This window comes from Diabrotica virgifera, chromosome 1 (genome assembly GCF_917563875.1).
Source record: "Diabrotica virgifera virgifera chromosome 1, PGI_DIABVI_V3a".
NCBI classification, from domain to species: domain Eukaryota; kingdom Metazoa; phylum Arthropoda; class Insecta; order Coleoptera; family Chrysomelidae; genus Diabrotica; species Diabrotica virgifera.
This window is the reverse complement of record NC_065443.1, coordinates 49,183,519-49,200,650: the sequence shown is the minus strand read 5'-3', so window position 1 is coordinate 49,200,650 and position 17,132 is coordinate 49,183,519. Positions and strand designations below refer to the sequence as shown.

The window sequence follows — 17,132 nt, the reverse complement described above, 5'->3', positions numbered from 1 at the left end:
TGTACTCGCTTACTTAACATCCTTTATTTTATAAGGTTTTGGCTTTTCTTTCCTCAGGTAGCTTTACCTCCGTGACTGTGTTGGTCGTCGCCCTGAAAGACAGGGTCTTCTGACATTGTTGTCACAAATGGTAATATTGCTCCTGTAGTGATCTTTTTCCAAGTTAAACTATTATCTTCTAACTTGGCTATACTGTACTGATGACGACTAATGAGTCAGAAACACGTGTCTGCAGTTGCATTCCATCTTTTTATATTGTTAATTTTGTATTCACATTCACATTGCGAGTTATTTGCCAATGATTTTTCTTTTCTATGTTTATAGTTGTACTCGCTTACTTAACATCCTTTATTTTATAAGGTTTTGGCTTTTCTTTCCTCAGGTAGCTTTACCTCCGTGACTGTGTTGGTCGTCGCCCTGAAAGACAGGGTCTTCTGACATTGTTGTCACAAATGGTAATATTGCTCCTGTAGTGATCTTTTTCCAAGTTAAACTATTATCTTCTAACTTGGCTATACTGTACTGATGACGACTAATGAGTCAGAAACACGTGTCTGCAGTTGCATTCCATCTTTTTATATTGTTAATTTTGTATTCACATTCACATTGCGAGTTATTTGCCAATGATTTTTCTTTTCTATGTTTATAGTTGTACTCGCTTACTTAACATCCTTTATTTTATAAGGTTTTGGCTTTTCTTTCCTCAGGTAGCTTTACCTCCGTGACTGTGTTGGTCGTCGCCCTGAAAGACAGGGTCTTCTGACATTGTTGTCACAAATGGTAATATTGCTCCTGTAGTGATCTTTTTCCAAGTTAAACTATTATCTTCTAACTTGGCTATACTGTACTGATGACGACTAATGAGTCAGAAACACGTGTCTGCAGTTGCATTCCATCTTTTTATATTGTTAATTTTGTATTCACATTCACATTGCGAGTTATTTGCCAATGATTTTTCTTTTCTATGTTTATAGTTGTACTCGCTTACTTAACATCCTTTATATATATATATATATATATATATATATATATATATATATATATATATATATATATATATATATATATATATATATATATATATATATATATAAAATGAATAATTTTGGGGAATGCAGTCAATGTGTTTTGGGATTATATATATATATATATATATATATATATATATATATATATATATATATATATATATATATATATATATATATATATATATATATATATAATTTTACTTAAGAATTTAACTGAAAATAATAGTAACATAATAGTATCGTACTCTGTATCAGTAATCAAAGGTCAATTATACACTGAGAAGGAAAGCTTGGTGTATAATAACTTGCTCATTTATACGATAGACAAGATCTTTTTTAAATATAGAAAATGTACGTTGACTTTAAAGAAAACTCGTGAAAATTTAAAAAAAATTATCTTCAAACTTTTGATATTTTTTTGTAGATGCCTTCTTTAAGAGAATTGATGTCTGATATAAATATTAAAGAAATTCTTAGAGTTCCGTTTAAGAAGAGGGAAGGTAACACAAGATATTACATTCTTACCCTTATGGGGATACTTGTCGTTTATAGCTTTGTTATTGGAGGAGATGTATCATTAAGAACCCACTTTTTGCGACAAAAGGTTCATTGGACATTGTCCCAAATTACTAATGCCTCGGTCTATAGCCGTGTCTTACTGATTTTAGGAACAATATTTGGAACTACAATATTATACAAGAAGCTTAAAATGAAAGAACTTCAACTTGTTATTTTGTCACTCGTACTGTACATTATTACGTGTATTCTTTATGGATTAGCAACTAGTGATATTTACATATATGCAGGTAAGATGTATTATTATTACGGCAATTTCATATAAATAATATAGAAAGTAGACCAAAAGTCCGAAAACGCCTAATCTATTTTTAACGCTTTAACCCCAGAAACAGACTAACCACTCTGCATCACTACTATGTGGCACCACAAAGTTGCTTCGTATGATAAGCCGTAAATTCATTCTGCCATTCCATTAAACGTGCCATTCCAGAGGTAGACCAGGGCGCATCTGTAAAAATATTACTACATTTGGACGTTGAGAGGTGACTCAATTTTTTTTGCAGAAATTGCTTGAAAATAACTCAAATAATAATATTTGAGTTATCCTCCCGCTCACAAAGGTCCGGAACATTGTTTCAATAATTAAAATGTCAAAAAATGAAGGAAAAATGCGATTTTTTTCTTCGTTTTTTGATTATAACTTTAAAAGTATTCATTTTCGAGAAAAGTTGAACTGACATAAAAGTTGCGTAATTAAATTTCCTACAATATAGAATAGGTTGAAAATTTAAAAAATAGTCATCCTTGTTGCAAAGTAGCAATAATTGCGAAAAAAACATACAAAAACAAGTATTCGCATTTTACGTTTTTCAATCATTTATGCTACACTTAGGACCTTCATATTTCCCCCAAAAAAACTTTATGATACACTAAAACAATACTGTAAATTTCATTAAGATCGGTTTAATAAATTTTGCAAAATAAATTTTGCAATCCAGGTTTCGCAAAAAAAATTCATTTTTTCAAAATGTTACAGGACTAAAAATAAAGCAGATAGCAAGTTAAAATTTTTTTTTGCATATAGAAGTGTACTGTAACTTTTATTTGCAATCTGCAAAATTAAAATCGATTAACAACCACGGCGTCAGGAATTTTTTTAACTAAACATTAATTATTGGTGCTACGCGCAGGACAGCGGATAGTTTGGTCTGATTGGGCATTCCAATGACCTTTGATAATGATTGATACATTTTAATTTTTGTTACATTTCGATATAAATAAATAAATTTGTTTATTGCAAAATAAAAATACTTAGGTACTCTATCTTTTGAAATAACACTTTTTTTTAGCAAAAACTTTTTTGTTCATATATTTTAACTTAGTGAATAAAAGTTTATTATTTTTAAACACATGCAATTGTTTAAACAATATTTCACAAATAATAATAAAATTAGTTTGATTTTTGTGGAATTAAAATATTAAAATGCAACAAAATATAGAGTAAGAAAATAATATATTAGATAAAGATTAGAAGAAATTTTGATGGAAATCAACTTGTGTGAATCGAACACCGCTGTCCTGCGCGCAGCACCAAAAATTAATGTTTATTAAAAAAATTCCTGACGCCGTGGTAATTAATCGATTTTAATTTTGCAAATTGCAAATGAAAGGTACAGTACACTTCTATAAGCAAAAAAAAATCAACTTGCTATCTGCTTTATTTTCAGTCCTGCAACATTTTAAAAAATGAATTTTTTTTGCGAAAGCTGGATGCAAAATTTATTTTGCAAAATCTATTAAACCGATCTTAATGAAATTTACAGTGTTGTTTTACTATATTATTGAGTTATTCTGGGTAAAATATGAAGGCCCTTAGTGTAGCACAAATGGTTGAAAAACGTAAAATGCGAATACTTGTTTTTGTATGGTTTTTTCGCCATTATTGCTATTTTGCAACAATGGTGACTATTTTTAAAATTTATAACCAATTCTATATTATAGGAAATTTAATTACGCAACTTTTATGTCAGTTCAACTTTTCTCGGAAATGAATACTTTTAAAGTTATAATCAAAAAATGAAGAAAAAAATCGAATTTTTCCTTCATTTTTTGACATTTTAATTATTTAAACAATGTTCCGGACCTTTTTGAGTGGGAGGATAACTGAAATATTATTGTTTGAGTTATTTTCAAGCAATTACTGCAAAAAAATTTGAGTCACCTCTCAACGTCCATCTCAAAACAGATGCGCCCTGGACTAAGGACTAACAGTAGACAGCCACGGTCGTCCATCCTCACTGCTAGTGGCATACATTAAAAAATTATTGGCGCTGCAAAAATCCCTGTCGAAGCCACTTTGTGGCTCCACTCAGTGGCACTGCAGAGTCGCTCGTCTGTCTCTGCGGTAAATCGCCTATTTTAAACTCGAAAAGTATAAATTTTTGAGAAAAATTACAAGAGAACTTTTTATTTAAACTGACCAAAAACCTTAAAAAAGTATTTTTATCAAATAAAGGAGAACTTTTGAATTTACAGTAAACTCTCTCTTAACGTACACCTCCCTTCGCCGGACATCTGTTCTATACGGACGATTTTTAAAACAAAAATCATTCGGCGATATATCAACCTGTACCCTTTAACTCCTTTACACGGACACTCTCAACAACGGACGCGGACAGTAAATGAGGGTAAATGCGGATAGTAAATTAATAAAATTAACTTTTTTTCCAAATATTTTGCAATTAGTCGAGGAAATGAAACATTTTGGCTCGCAATTTTTTCGTCCAGCATGGATTTACTTGAAATTTTCACAGAAGGTAGGGAATAGTCCAAGGATTATTTTCTATATCATGCCACTGTACGCTAAAACCTTGGGAGTGGTTGATACCCCATATCGGGAGCGGGAATTTTTTTATTACATTTTAACCATGCAAATCGATGTAAATAGTGATTCTAAGAAAAAAATGTCTTTTACATTTTCTTCGTAAAACTAATATTTTTCGAGTTATTCGCGCTTGAAAGTAACAGTTTTTCGATGAAAAAATCGACTTTGTTAGAGGGTTTTTCGAGAATTCCTCGAAAAGTATGCATTTAATCAAAAAAACTGTGGATTTCAAAATTGCATCTTTTAGTAACACAAACCAAATTATTTTCCTATAATATCTTTAAGACCAATACAAACCGAGATACGGCATGTTAAAAGTTAGCTTTTTTCGTCAAATGCATAATTTGAAATATTCAAAGTAAAATAACGAAATAATTTTGCATTTTTCGAGGAAAACAACTAATCTTTTTTCAAGTATACAGTTAGGTATTTCAAAAAATAGTGATAAAAAGTTTATAGCCTGAAAATTAAGCGACTTATAATAAAAAGAAAAGTCGGTACCTGCTTTTCTCTATGAAAAAATCAGTGAAAACAACCCCCTAACTATCCTCCTAATTAAAAATTGGTCTTTACCTTTCTGTGATTCCTTTTATATTTATATTATCAATACACCCAAGAAGTTTTACCTATTTAAAAGAACTAATTTTAGAAAAATTGGAGTTTAAACAAAAATTAATTTTTTGGAATTTCCCATTTTTCACATTTTACTTCAAACTATCTCCGAAAATACTGGAGATACGAAAAAAATGATAGATTACTAAACTGTAGCCTTTTTAATAGCTAAAATTCCATTGTTCACATATTTTCATTACAGTGAACAGCAAGCGAGATATAGCTGCTTAAAACCTCTATTTACTAGCAAACACCCCCTTACTCGAGCGCTTTAAACCCACCCTAATTAAAAACTAAGGGATCTTACGGAATTTAGTTTACACAGTCTTATAAGTCTTTAAAAATCGTACAATGTCATTTTTTAAAAAAGTTTTCGTCGCCAAAAATGAAGGAGCTATGTCTATAAAACCATTTTTTTTTTTCGAAAAATTTGGATAGTCCGCTTATGGATCATTTTCAATGTATGTATAATACCACAGAACCGGTTCGTATACTGGAAGATGACTAAAAAACTATTTGTATTTGTATTTGTACATATTTGTAAATTCGTATTTTTGTGTAAATAAATGTTTTTGTAATTCTTTAATTCTACTTTTTTTCTGTATAGATCTATTAAAATATCTACTTATAAAACTGTAATGTTATTAAGGGTGGTTTTTAAGGGTTGAAATATATAACATATTATCTCCTAAAGTATAAAACAATCATTATCTAACCAATCAAAACCAAATTTTACCCATATTAAATTTTACAATGTTTTTATATAATTTTTGACAATAAGGGGTAGTTTACACCCCTAAAAATAATCAACGCCCTTAAGCATGATATAGAATATAAAGTACAGGGTGAGATGATCCTAATCCCAATTTTTTAAGTAAATCGATGCAAGCCTAAATGATTCTTTTAGGATAAGTAAATTTTTTTATATAGCTCCAACAAGGGTGATTTTAAGGGTTGAAATATTATGATAGTATATCTTAAAGCATAAAACAACTACTATGTAACTAATAAGAACCAAATGTTGACAATATTAAAGTTTAAAATATTATTTTATAATTTTTTACAGTTAGGGGTAATTTTCACCCTTAAAAAACCAAAAGCGTACAACGGATCAATATAGAAAATGAACTAGAGGGTGTAATGAGCCTAATCCCAAATTTTTGTACAAATCGATGCTGGACGAAAAAATTGCGAGGTTTTGCCATTTTTTCAGCTTCATTTCATCGACTAAATATAAATATGTATGATACAAGACCTGCTCACTTTAATGAGAGTATACTTTCCTCGAGACATTTTTAACGCAGATGAGACGGGATTATTTTTTTAGAGTTTACAGCATTACCCAAGAAAATTTGGCTTCTAAAGATAGGATCACAATTATATTTTGCACCAGTATGATGGGGGACAAAGAGAGGCCACTGGTAACCGGGAACAGTAACAGCCCACGTTGGTTCAAGGTTTAACACGCAGAAAAATTACATGTCGAATGGTACAGCAATAAGAAGTCGTGGATGACAAATGACAAGGGAAATCATGACAGACTGGCTAAATGAATTTGACAAAATAATGTAGAGAGAAAATGGAAAGGTTCTTTTGTTTCTAGACAATACTACATCTCATCCACAACTTATGTTATGTAATGTTAAACTAATATTTCTATTTATATGTGTATACATACTGGGTTGGGATAAAGTATGGAACCAAGATCTTTGAAACGAAAAGAACGATATTTATGAAACTTTGCATGCAAGCACAGTGACGCAAAAGGCATCTGTTGCCATATTTTTTGTTACTATTCCACTTCCGGTTTCACCGGAAATACCCCTAACTTATTTAATTTAAATGGGACACCCTATATATTTTTGCGGATTTTAAAAGAACTTGTTATTTTTAATTCATACATACCAAATTTGGTAGAGAAAATTTATTAAAAAGTGTCTGTAGATAATTTTTTGTATTAATACAACGTAATAGGAAATAAACGAGTACCATCTATACTGTAGACTAAAATTGTTGTTTACATGCACTGCATGACTTATTTGAATTTAGTGTAGTAGGTAAAACTGTTACTGAACTAATTGACACAAATAAGTTGTATTAAAAATGGTTCATTTAAGTGGAAAAGATCGTATTGAAATATTAATGGTAATAGGTTATGGTAAATTTTCATTTTTTGGAAGTCAATTTTCCAAATCCATGGATTGGACGTAGAGGATTCATAGAGTGGCCCGCTCGTTCTCCGGACCTCAACCCGTTAGATTTTTTTTCTTTGGGTTATCTAAAATTACGTGTTTACGTCTTAATTACGGCGACCAACATGCTTGCAGGATTTGAGACAAATAATAATTGATGAATGTGAACTAATACGTGAAGAAATCTTGCAAAAATTGACTCACGAATTTATTTATAGGCTTGAACGTTGTCAGGAGGTGAACAGCAAACATTTTCAACATTTGAAATTATTTTTTTTTATTTTTAATATCATTGGTCTAACGTAAATAAATTAACCTATTTTTTAACTCTAAAGAGATTTATTTCTTGTTTTAATAGTTTTTTTCTTCCAAACTTGGTATGTATGAATTAAAAATAACAAGTTTTTTTAAAATCTGCAAAAATATACAGGGTGTCCCATTTAAAGTTAATAAGTTAAGGGTATTTCCGGTGACACCGGAAGTGGAGTAGTAACAAAAAATATGGCATCAGATGCCTTTTTCGTCACTGTACTTGCATGCAAAGTTTCATAAATATTGTTCTTTTCGTTTCAAAGATATTTGCTTGGTTCCATACTTTATCCCAACTCTGTATATGTATATGTACATGCATTTATTTTAAAAAATTTTAAGGTAACATATTTTTTTTCTCTTCAACGGACACCTCCTTTCAACGAACACTTTATGCGGAACGACCACTGTCCGTTCAAGGGCGAGTTTACTGTATTTAAAAAAATGATTTAACCAATTTCTGACCAAAAATGTTGCTCGGTACCCTTCTGATTTGTTTAACGGGACAAATTTTGAAGAGGCGTCCGCAAGAAAACCGAATCAGAAATTGTTTCATACGGGAGCGCCCTCACAACATGGGCTAACAATATTTTGTAGTTTTTGTACATATAACACTTTTGCAAATTAATATATTGGCCTGTATTTTAGTTTTACATATAGCCGCTTAGAGGGCGCCATCAATAAAACCTTGCGACACACACGCAACCCACGGTTCTTAGACATGGTTGCCTAAATCGACTAACCAATGAACATTAAGGGTGAGATTACGTCACGAGAGTTTACTGTCATTTGAATCGTAATATGATTTTTTTCGAATCCTGAGAAAACCAAGTATTTTAGAAAAATTTAAACGCAGGATGCAAGATTACATTATTACCGAGGGCGGAAAGCCCCTTAGAATTAACAAGCAGATTCTATTGAATGAAATATTTGAAATTAAATATCACACTTCTCTTTTATTTTCAGCCCTGTAACTTATTAAGGTGATACAGTAGCGATCAACAGGTAGCCAAAACGCGTTCCAAGATTGCGGCTGTAATTTTGAATATTTTTTCGAGATATTTGGCACACGTATTCGTAATATAATAAAGAATGGCGGTACAGAGTAGGGTGGATCGAAAAACGTGTTTTTTCTGTTATACAATTCTAATAGCGCGAAAAACTTGCGCATAGACGTCATTATAAAGGGAAAAACAAAATAAAAAAAAAATTTCAAAATTTGAAATCGCGCAGAAGGCCTAAAGTTACAAATAAAATCAAAATATCGGTAATTTTCAAAAACAGGCAAAAATTACAAAAAAAAAAACTGTTTGCGTTCTAATAGTGAAAAAAGTGTTAATAAGAGTGTCCTTAATGCATACAAAAGATAATAATACCCATTCCCGTTTAACTGAATTCGCGCAAAAAGCATGAAGTTGCAGGTTGTTTCGTAAAATAACGATATTTCATTATTTTCGACGATTTTTAAACATGTGCCAAAACCATACAAGTTGTATTTTTAATTTGTAATAGTGTAAAAACTATTCAAAATAGTTTTCCTAATCAATAAAAAATACTTTCGGACCTGTTATTCTTTAACTGTATTCGCGCAATAGGTCTAAAGTGTAGTATACGTAAGTTGTACTGTCCCGTAAAAACGCGGTTTTCCATATCTGATGAGTGTTTTTTAACACATTAAGGTTTGTAATAAGACTATGACAAGTGATTTACAAACAAATTTATTAGCCAACACATCATATTGCAGCTCTCAGCTCATTTCAACATTTAATCTGTGCTGAAATGACCCAGGACTCACGACGAGGACGTGGCTGCAAGGCGAGTCCCACCCCCACCCTACCCAACCAACCAACCGGGGTGAATGTTATTTACAATATTTACAGTAATTATTTACTCTGTACTCTGTACTATGTATGTATTTGTTGTAGGCAAAAGGTTATTTACATAAAAGCCCCTTTAAATTCCGACTTTGAATTAAATGTGGGCATCAGCTGCCTTGATTTTAAAGTAGCTCGAATATAACCATCTCGATTTTCATGCCCGCACAATTTTTCTGCTGCCCCTGTAACCAGTTTTACACACCTCTCAACTGACTGGCTGTGGCATGGGAATTTGACGTATTTAAACTCTGGTAAAGTTTTGTCTTTCAATAAAGAAGTAATATGTGCAGTTGGTATCTTGGACAGTAGTGGCGGTGGTGTTAACTTACAGATTAACCAATCAATAAGTTCGGTATAGTCGTTTGCACTAAAATTTATTGAAGGTATTTTAAAGTCCCTAACGTATCCTTCAGCTGATGGCTCATTTCTGGATTTTAGGATCCTTCTGTAGCCAAGTTCCTTAATGTGTGGTCTTTCATCAATTATCATAGCCAACATCATATTTTCAGGGTGGCAGAAGAATGCGTTCCTTTGAACTACTGGATCAAGGATTTTCTTGATATTGTCCGGTAGATGTCTGGTTGTTTTAACTATCTTCAAAATATGCCTCGGTCCATCTTTCACAGTGTAGTTTTTCTTTATATCAAACCAAACAGGTGCATATGTCTTCACTATGTAATTTGCAAGAGTCTGTAACTCAATTGTTGGAGTAGTTTGGGAGACATACAATCTTAAAACCCGGTTAGCACAGGTTAGCCAACGAGAGTGACTGATGCATCCAGGATTCTTAGCAGCCAATTCTGGATTACAGATTCCTGTGTTGACGGCTCTGACAATGTCTAGGAGATACTGCTGATCTTTACTCAGATCGGTTTTAGTGATATCAATGACTTCTTCTAATTGGATCGGCTCAAAATCTACAACAGGGAGTTTCCCACAGCCAGGGAGTTGTTTTCCAATTGGACCGCTGAATGAAACTGGTCCTGTTGTCGTTCCATCCAAGTGATCAAACAAATGCCTATAAGGTAACTCGTTGAAATGTAGCAAGCAGATAAACCATTGTAAAGGACGGCGACACTTAACTTCAATGTCTGAACGCAATAGACTGTCTTGTAACACGCGAAGTTTTTGGAGACGCCATTTCAAAACTACGAAATACACTTCCACTTTGTCACACTGTTGATACAACACTGGTTGATTGCACTTTGCACTAGCAAATAGTAGCAAAGTAGTAAATAACGTGTGCGAGTTCAACTACGCGTGGGCGAGTCCACTCGGTGCCGGCTAAGGGGAGTAAGCGTTATTCTTTTGCGCGAATACAGTTAAGGAATATCAGGTCTGAAAGTATTTTTTCTGGATTAGGAAAACAATTTTGAATGGTTTTCACACTATTACAAATTAAAAATACAAATGGTATGGTTTTGGAATAAGTCTAAAAATCGTCAAAAATTATGCAATATCGTTATTTTACGAAACAACCCGCAACTTTAGGCTTTTTGCGCGAATTCAGATGAACGGGAACAGGTCTAATTATTTTTTGTATGCATTAAGGACACTCTTGGCAACACCTTTTTCACTATTAGAACGAAAACAGACTTTTTTTTTGTAATTTTACCTGTTTTTGAAAATTACCGGTATTTTGTCTTTTTTGTAACTTTAGGCCTTCTGCGCGATTTCAAATTTGAAAAATAAATTTTTTTATTATTTTTCCCTTTATAATGACGTCTATGCGCAAGTTTTCCGTGCTATTAGAATTGTATAACAGAAAAAACCCGTTTTTCGATCCACCCTAGTACAGAGCCCAATTTGAAAAATATATTAATATGTGGAAATTACTCTGTAATTAAATACAATATTAAAAAAACGAGCCGGTACCGCCATTAAGAAGAACAAAAAAGTACACTTTCTTCAAATAAACTTTTTTATCCGATGCCTAGATTTTGTGTCATTTTGGAACTACTAATGGAATAAAAAATTTTAGTAGTTCCAAAATGACACAAAACCTAGGCATCGGATAAAAAAGTTTATTTGAAGAAAGTGTATTTTTTTGTTCTTCTTAATGGCGGTACAGGCTCGTTTTTTTAATATTGTATTTAGTTACAGAGTAATTTCCACATATTAATATATTTTTCAAATTGGGCTCTGTACCGCCATTCTTTATTATATTACGAATACGTGTGCCAAATATCTCGAAAAAAAATTCAAAATTACAGCCGCAATCTTGGAACGCGTTTTCGCTACCGATTGATCTCTACTGTTTCCTCTTAAAAAAAATTTTCAAAAATATTTATTAGTTTTCTCAGGATTCGAAAAAAATGAATACAATTAAAACACGTTGAGAATTTTGACATGCGTCAAAATTTTGCATTAACTCAATGTAAAATTCTGAACTGTTGAATTCCAGCTTCGCTAATAATTATTGTACATCAAAAGACATTAGAAACTATTTGTAGAGGATTGAAATCTGTATTGGAAATAACTGTTAAAAATGGTCTACGTAATTAAACATATTCCAAAATTTTGTAAAAATGTAATACATTTTAGTTTTCAGCCCAAACTTAGGCCACACACAATGCAATAATGTTCACATTTTTGAACTGTCAATATTTTTATTTTATCATCTATTGTTTAAAAACAATACAGTTGATAAGATACCCTCAGTTGCGGAGAAAGGATTAATAATAAAAATTTTTTTATTCAGTCAATGGTGTGAGCACTGTCAGTTAAATAGTAACGTGTGGCCTTACTTTTACACGCATACCTATTGTGGCAAATGTATCATATTTTTTAAAATTTTGGAATGCATTTAAATCGTAGAACAATTTTAACTTTTGATTTTAATACAGATTTTAATTCTGTACCATGACTTTTGATGTAAAATAATTAGGGAAGCAGGAATTCAACAATTCAGACTTTTACATTGAGTTTTCTATGGCCTTTTTTACGATTCACCACCCGGTATAAGATAAAATGTGTACTATTTGTCTAATTATTTCATAATACCACAAATAATACACATATACAGTTGAGTCCGCGAGTCTTTACCCGTGCGTCATCACTTAAAGCATACGAAATAAGTCGGAAATCTATTTCACGCAACAACAACTGACAGAAAGTGGCTACTGTTCCGATTACGGGTTTTATTATAAAATTTGACGTTATCAAATATATAGAATGTCAAATGTAAGTTTTGCTTCAAAATTTTTGCGCAGAATTACAGCTACATTTGAAGTAGCTTAATAAATTCTTTTATTATTATTGATTAATAAATAAATAAACAATTTATAAAAAAATCCAATAACATATTTTATTTTTGTTATTTTATTCACTTTGACGGAAATCTAAACACAGTCATTTCTTTACTGTGTGAATGACGTTAGCTTTGTATGTTTTAAATATTAATTGCCAAAATATAATTATTTACCCTAAAATTTCAAAGCCCAATATAAAATTAGTTGTGAAAACAACTGTTTGTGTAATATAAAGAAACTTCAAAACGCAAAAATTCGACAAAAACCGCAAAAAGTTCAACTGACTGACAGCCACAAAATTAAACAAATCAGAAACGTCAAACAAATTGTGCTTAAAATATGAAAACATACCGAATCGTCTTTTTTTGTACCTATCTCTTTTCAATGCACTGAGTCTAGATGGTTCATAAAAATAACATGTGTTGTTACTTAATAACAAACGGCAGCTGGTTTATCATGAGTTTCATGCATGGAAGAGAATGATGCTAGATAAAAAGTATGTGTTTTATCTCGCCAGGTATTAATGACGCACGGGTAAAAACTCGCGGACTCAACTGTATACACAATAACACACATTCAATGATCGAAAATCATTTAAAAATATGGGAATGTAAACTCTTGTGACGTAAAGTCAAAAATATAAGTCTCCCCACCACCGTCGGACAAGACAACCGTAATAAAGTCTAATAACCGTGAACGCAACCTCAATATTTTGTTGACATAAATCGAGTTTCATAGCGGTAGAACAAGTCGTGTAGATATTAGTGTAGGAAACAGAGGTTGAACCTTGCAAAATGGACACAAGTCCGGTTTTATTTTTTTTCTGATAGGTATATCAAGGGGTGCTTATTATCAGACTAACTTTTTCTTAAAAAATTTCCCCCGAAACCCCCCTTTTCACCAGTTAAATTGAGGTAATTTGTGGTTTTAGCGGAACGTAGCCCTTCCTGTACCTATTGCAAAACAAAAAATGTCTTTTATAGAAATATGAAGAGGACTATATTTTCTACGATTTATTTACAACAGCATATGTCTGCCACCCACCGTCTAGTGGGGTGCGGCCCCAAAATTGACAAGTTTTTAAAAAAGATGTTTTTAAAAAAAATTATTTTTCCCTAACTGTAATGAACATTAAGAAAGAATCCTGCGGATATTATTTACAAATAAGTGACTGATTTTTTGGTATAGGTTTCACTTAACCCGGCATTGGTCGCTAGGTAGATTGTTACGCGAGTGGTCGCGCGTGAGATTTTCTCTCACATACCCAAATTTTGCCTTTTTTACAAAATAAAATTTTTAAAACAGCTTTTAAACTTTTTTTATTAACTAATAATAAGAAAAAAATAATATAACATAATATAGATAATAATATAATAAAATAAAAAAAAATAATCGGAATTAAACAAATATTAATCAATCTCCGTATCTTGATAATTTACGGCACAGCACACAAATATAACAAGAATGCTCTGGAAAAATTGATTGATGACAATAATTACAATTTTTTTACACTATTTCAGGTTTTAAGTGCCAAAATAAAATTAATTTTTATGTACAGTTCGTAACGCGGGTGGTCGCTTGATGAGAGAATGTCTCACATGAAGCACGCTAACTCAACAATTGGGTGATATTAGGTCAACTGAGTCACTATCTAAGCGGACGAGTCTGTTAGATTGTCGAGGGAGGATAGTTAGGAGACTAGAAGGAACTACAGAGCGTATAATTTTCCAGAAAAAAAATTCTGTGCAATTTTCTGAAACCGTGAGAGAAAATCTCATATAGCGACCACTGGCGGGTTAAGGATAATTGCCCTTTTTTTAATTACAGGGTGTTACATTTTAAAAAACCCCTTTTTATACCATCTGAACCGTTTATGTTAGAGTAAAAAGACTTTCAGCGATTATCCATGTACTGGTGCTATTTATATATACCAAAAAATCAGTCACTTATTTGTGAATAATTTCCGCAGGATTTCTTCTTAATTTCCGTTACAGTTAGGGAAAAATAATTATTTTTTAAAACATCTTTTTTAAAAGCTTGTCAACTTTGGGGCCCCACCCTCACTAAACGGTGGGTGGCAGACATATGCTGTTGTAAATAAATCGTAGAAAATATAGTCATCTTCATATTTCTATAAAAGACATTTTTTGCAATAGGAATAGGAAGGGCTACGTTCCGCAAAAACCACAAATTACCCCAATTAAAGGGGTGAAAAGGGGGTTCCGCGGGAAATTTTTTAAGAAAAAGTTAGTCTCATAATAAGCACCCCTTGATATACCAGAAAAAAAATCAACCGGACTTGTGTCCATTTTGCAAGGTTCAACCTCTGTTTCCTACACTATACAGTGAAATTTTGAAATTAGCAAATCGGTCAAAAATGTATCTTAACCGAGAACATTCTCGGGTAATAATTTTTTAAAATTTTCGGAGAGTATTATCCCAACAGCAATGTTTCTGTATTTGTGAATGAAGCATCACACCAATCAACTATTTCCCGGTGGTATTTCGAATTACAACGTAGTCGCTCCAGTCTCACCGACGAATCCAGGCCAGGTCGACCCAGAACAGCAGTCACACAGTAAAATGTTGATGCGGTTCGTCAGGTAATTAAGGATGATCGCCGTGTAACATACCGGGATATAGAGACATCTTTGGGCATTTCAAAGACCTCGATCCCAAAGATTGTACATGAAGAACTGGGTGTTAGAAAGTTGGTTTGCCCTTGGATTCCTCATTTGCTTTCAGAAGAGCAAAAATCGGTTTGCGTCAATTGGTATCAAAAAACATTAGTTCAACAAAGTATGCTTAAAAAACGTTTATAGTATTGTTAGTGAATGAATCTTGGATATCCTCCTACCAACTGGAAAATAAACGCCCATCCGCTGTGTGGGAGTTTTACGAAAACCAATAAAAGTGATCCATTCTCGAAGTGTGTCAAAGAAAATGGTCGCAACTTTTTCGAAAAAGCAACACACAACGGCGAATAATCCTAAATCATGACAATGCAAGTGCTCTGTTCAAAAGACAATAGAGTTTTTGGAGCTTCAAAACATCGAATTCTTAAACCATTCACCGTATATTCCCAACGACTCTTTTACGTTCCCAAAGATCAAGAAATCAATGCAAAGGAGGCGATTTCAGTCGCCAGGAGAAGCCATCGATGCCTTTAAAACAGCAATTTTGCATGTGCCAACTGAAGACTTGAATAACTGATTTACCAATAATTGCTTTGGACGTATGCAGAAGTGTATCGATTTTGATAGGACATATTTTGAAAAGCACTAAAATATTTTAAGTCTCTATATTTTTTATTCTTATGGTTATATGCAAAATTAAAAAGAAAAAATTTTAATACTTCTTTTAATTCTAGCTTTTACATGCCGATGTTTTGGTGGACTAATACAATCAATGGTTCGAACTTTGATATCATTTATGGTACCATCACATGAATTAGGAAAATTATACGCTACTTCTTCTGCTATAGACAGTGTAGCGCAACTAGTGTCTTCGAGCGTTTATCCCCAAATATATAATGCTACCATTAACACAAACAGTGGTCTCTTCTATTTTGTCAATGTGGGAATTTATGGCATATTGGTGCTAGTTATCTTGTAAGTATCTAAAAAGTACCTGTCTCCTTATTCAGGTTTTTGCAACTTCTTTATTGTAAAAAGATAAGAAGTTAGACCGATATAATGAAGTGTATATTAGCTATTTATTTAACACGTTGACGGACAGTGCGTCAAATGTATAAGCAAGTGTTGTAATACTATATGAATTTGGCAAAGTATAATAGGGCAAATGCAACGTCTATTGAAGTTGTGTCACATTACATCTATAGAAATTAGACGTCTATAGACGTTCTGTCCGTCAACGTGTTAAATACTTACTTTTTGACAAATATTTTTTTTATTCTAGAAACCTGATGAGGTTTGAAATGCCGAAGGCAATTGAGAGTGATAGCCATGTGGTAGCATAGTTTAACGACAAAGAATCAGCTCACTCTCGAATTTTGACGGTTCCAATTTTGCAATCCACTCCTGAGTCAAAATTTTTAATGCGCGACGGTAACGACCAATCACGGCAAATGCCCGTAGATAATGACCAATCACGGCAATCGTAGGATGCCGTTAGCTGTCATTCTTCTGCGCGAAACGCAAAAGTATTTTTTGACTTTGATATAACATTTGGTCATCAAAATGGAACATAGAGACCAAAGGATTTTTCGAAGAGTAACCCTATTGATTCTTTAGCATTATACTCTGTTGATAGTGAGATAGGATCTAGAGAAGAAAAAGTTATGGAAACTAAGGAAAAACTACGTGAAATATAAAATTTATATTATAACTCGGTGGATTACTATCATGGATGAATAGGGGATGTTTAATATGTTCTGTGAACAAATTCTCTCTCTGATTTAAATAATATGCATTAATTTTTTAAATTATACCTTAAAA

General features: G+C 32.4%; 1 protein-coding gene across 1 annotated transcript in view; it reads left to right on the top strand.

The window, feature by feature from the left end:
* Window positions 1-17,132, top strand: part of LOC114324745 (proton-coupled folate transporter-like) — a 34,335-nt gene extending 17,203 nt beyond the window's left edge. The window contains exons 5-7 of the mRNA XM_028272576.2: window positions 1,456-1,837; window positions 16,046-16,286; window positions 16,594-17,132. Coding sequence (XP_028128377.2) covers window positions 1,456-1,837; window positions 16,046-16,286; window positions 16,594-16,654 — 684 coding nt within the window. The 3' untranslated portion in view covers window positions 16,655-17,132. The remainder of the gene's footprint in view (window positions 1-1,455; window positions 1,838-16,045; window positions 16,287-16,593) is intronic.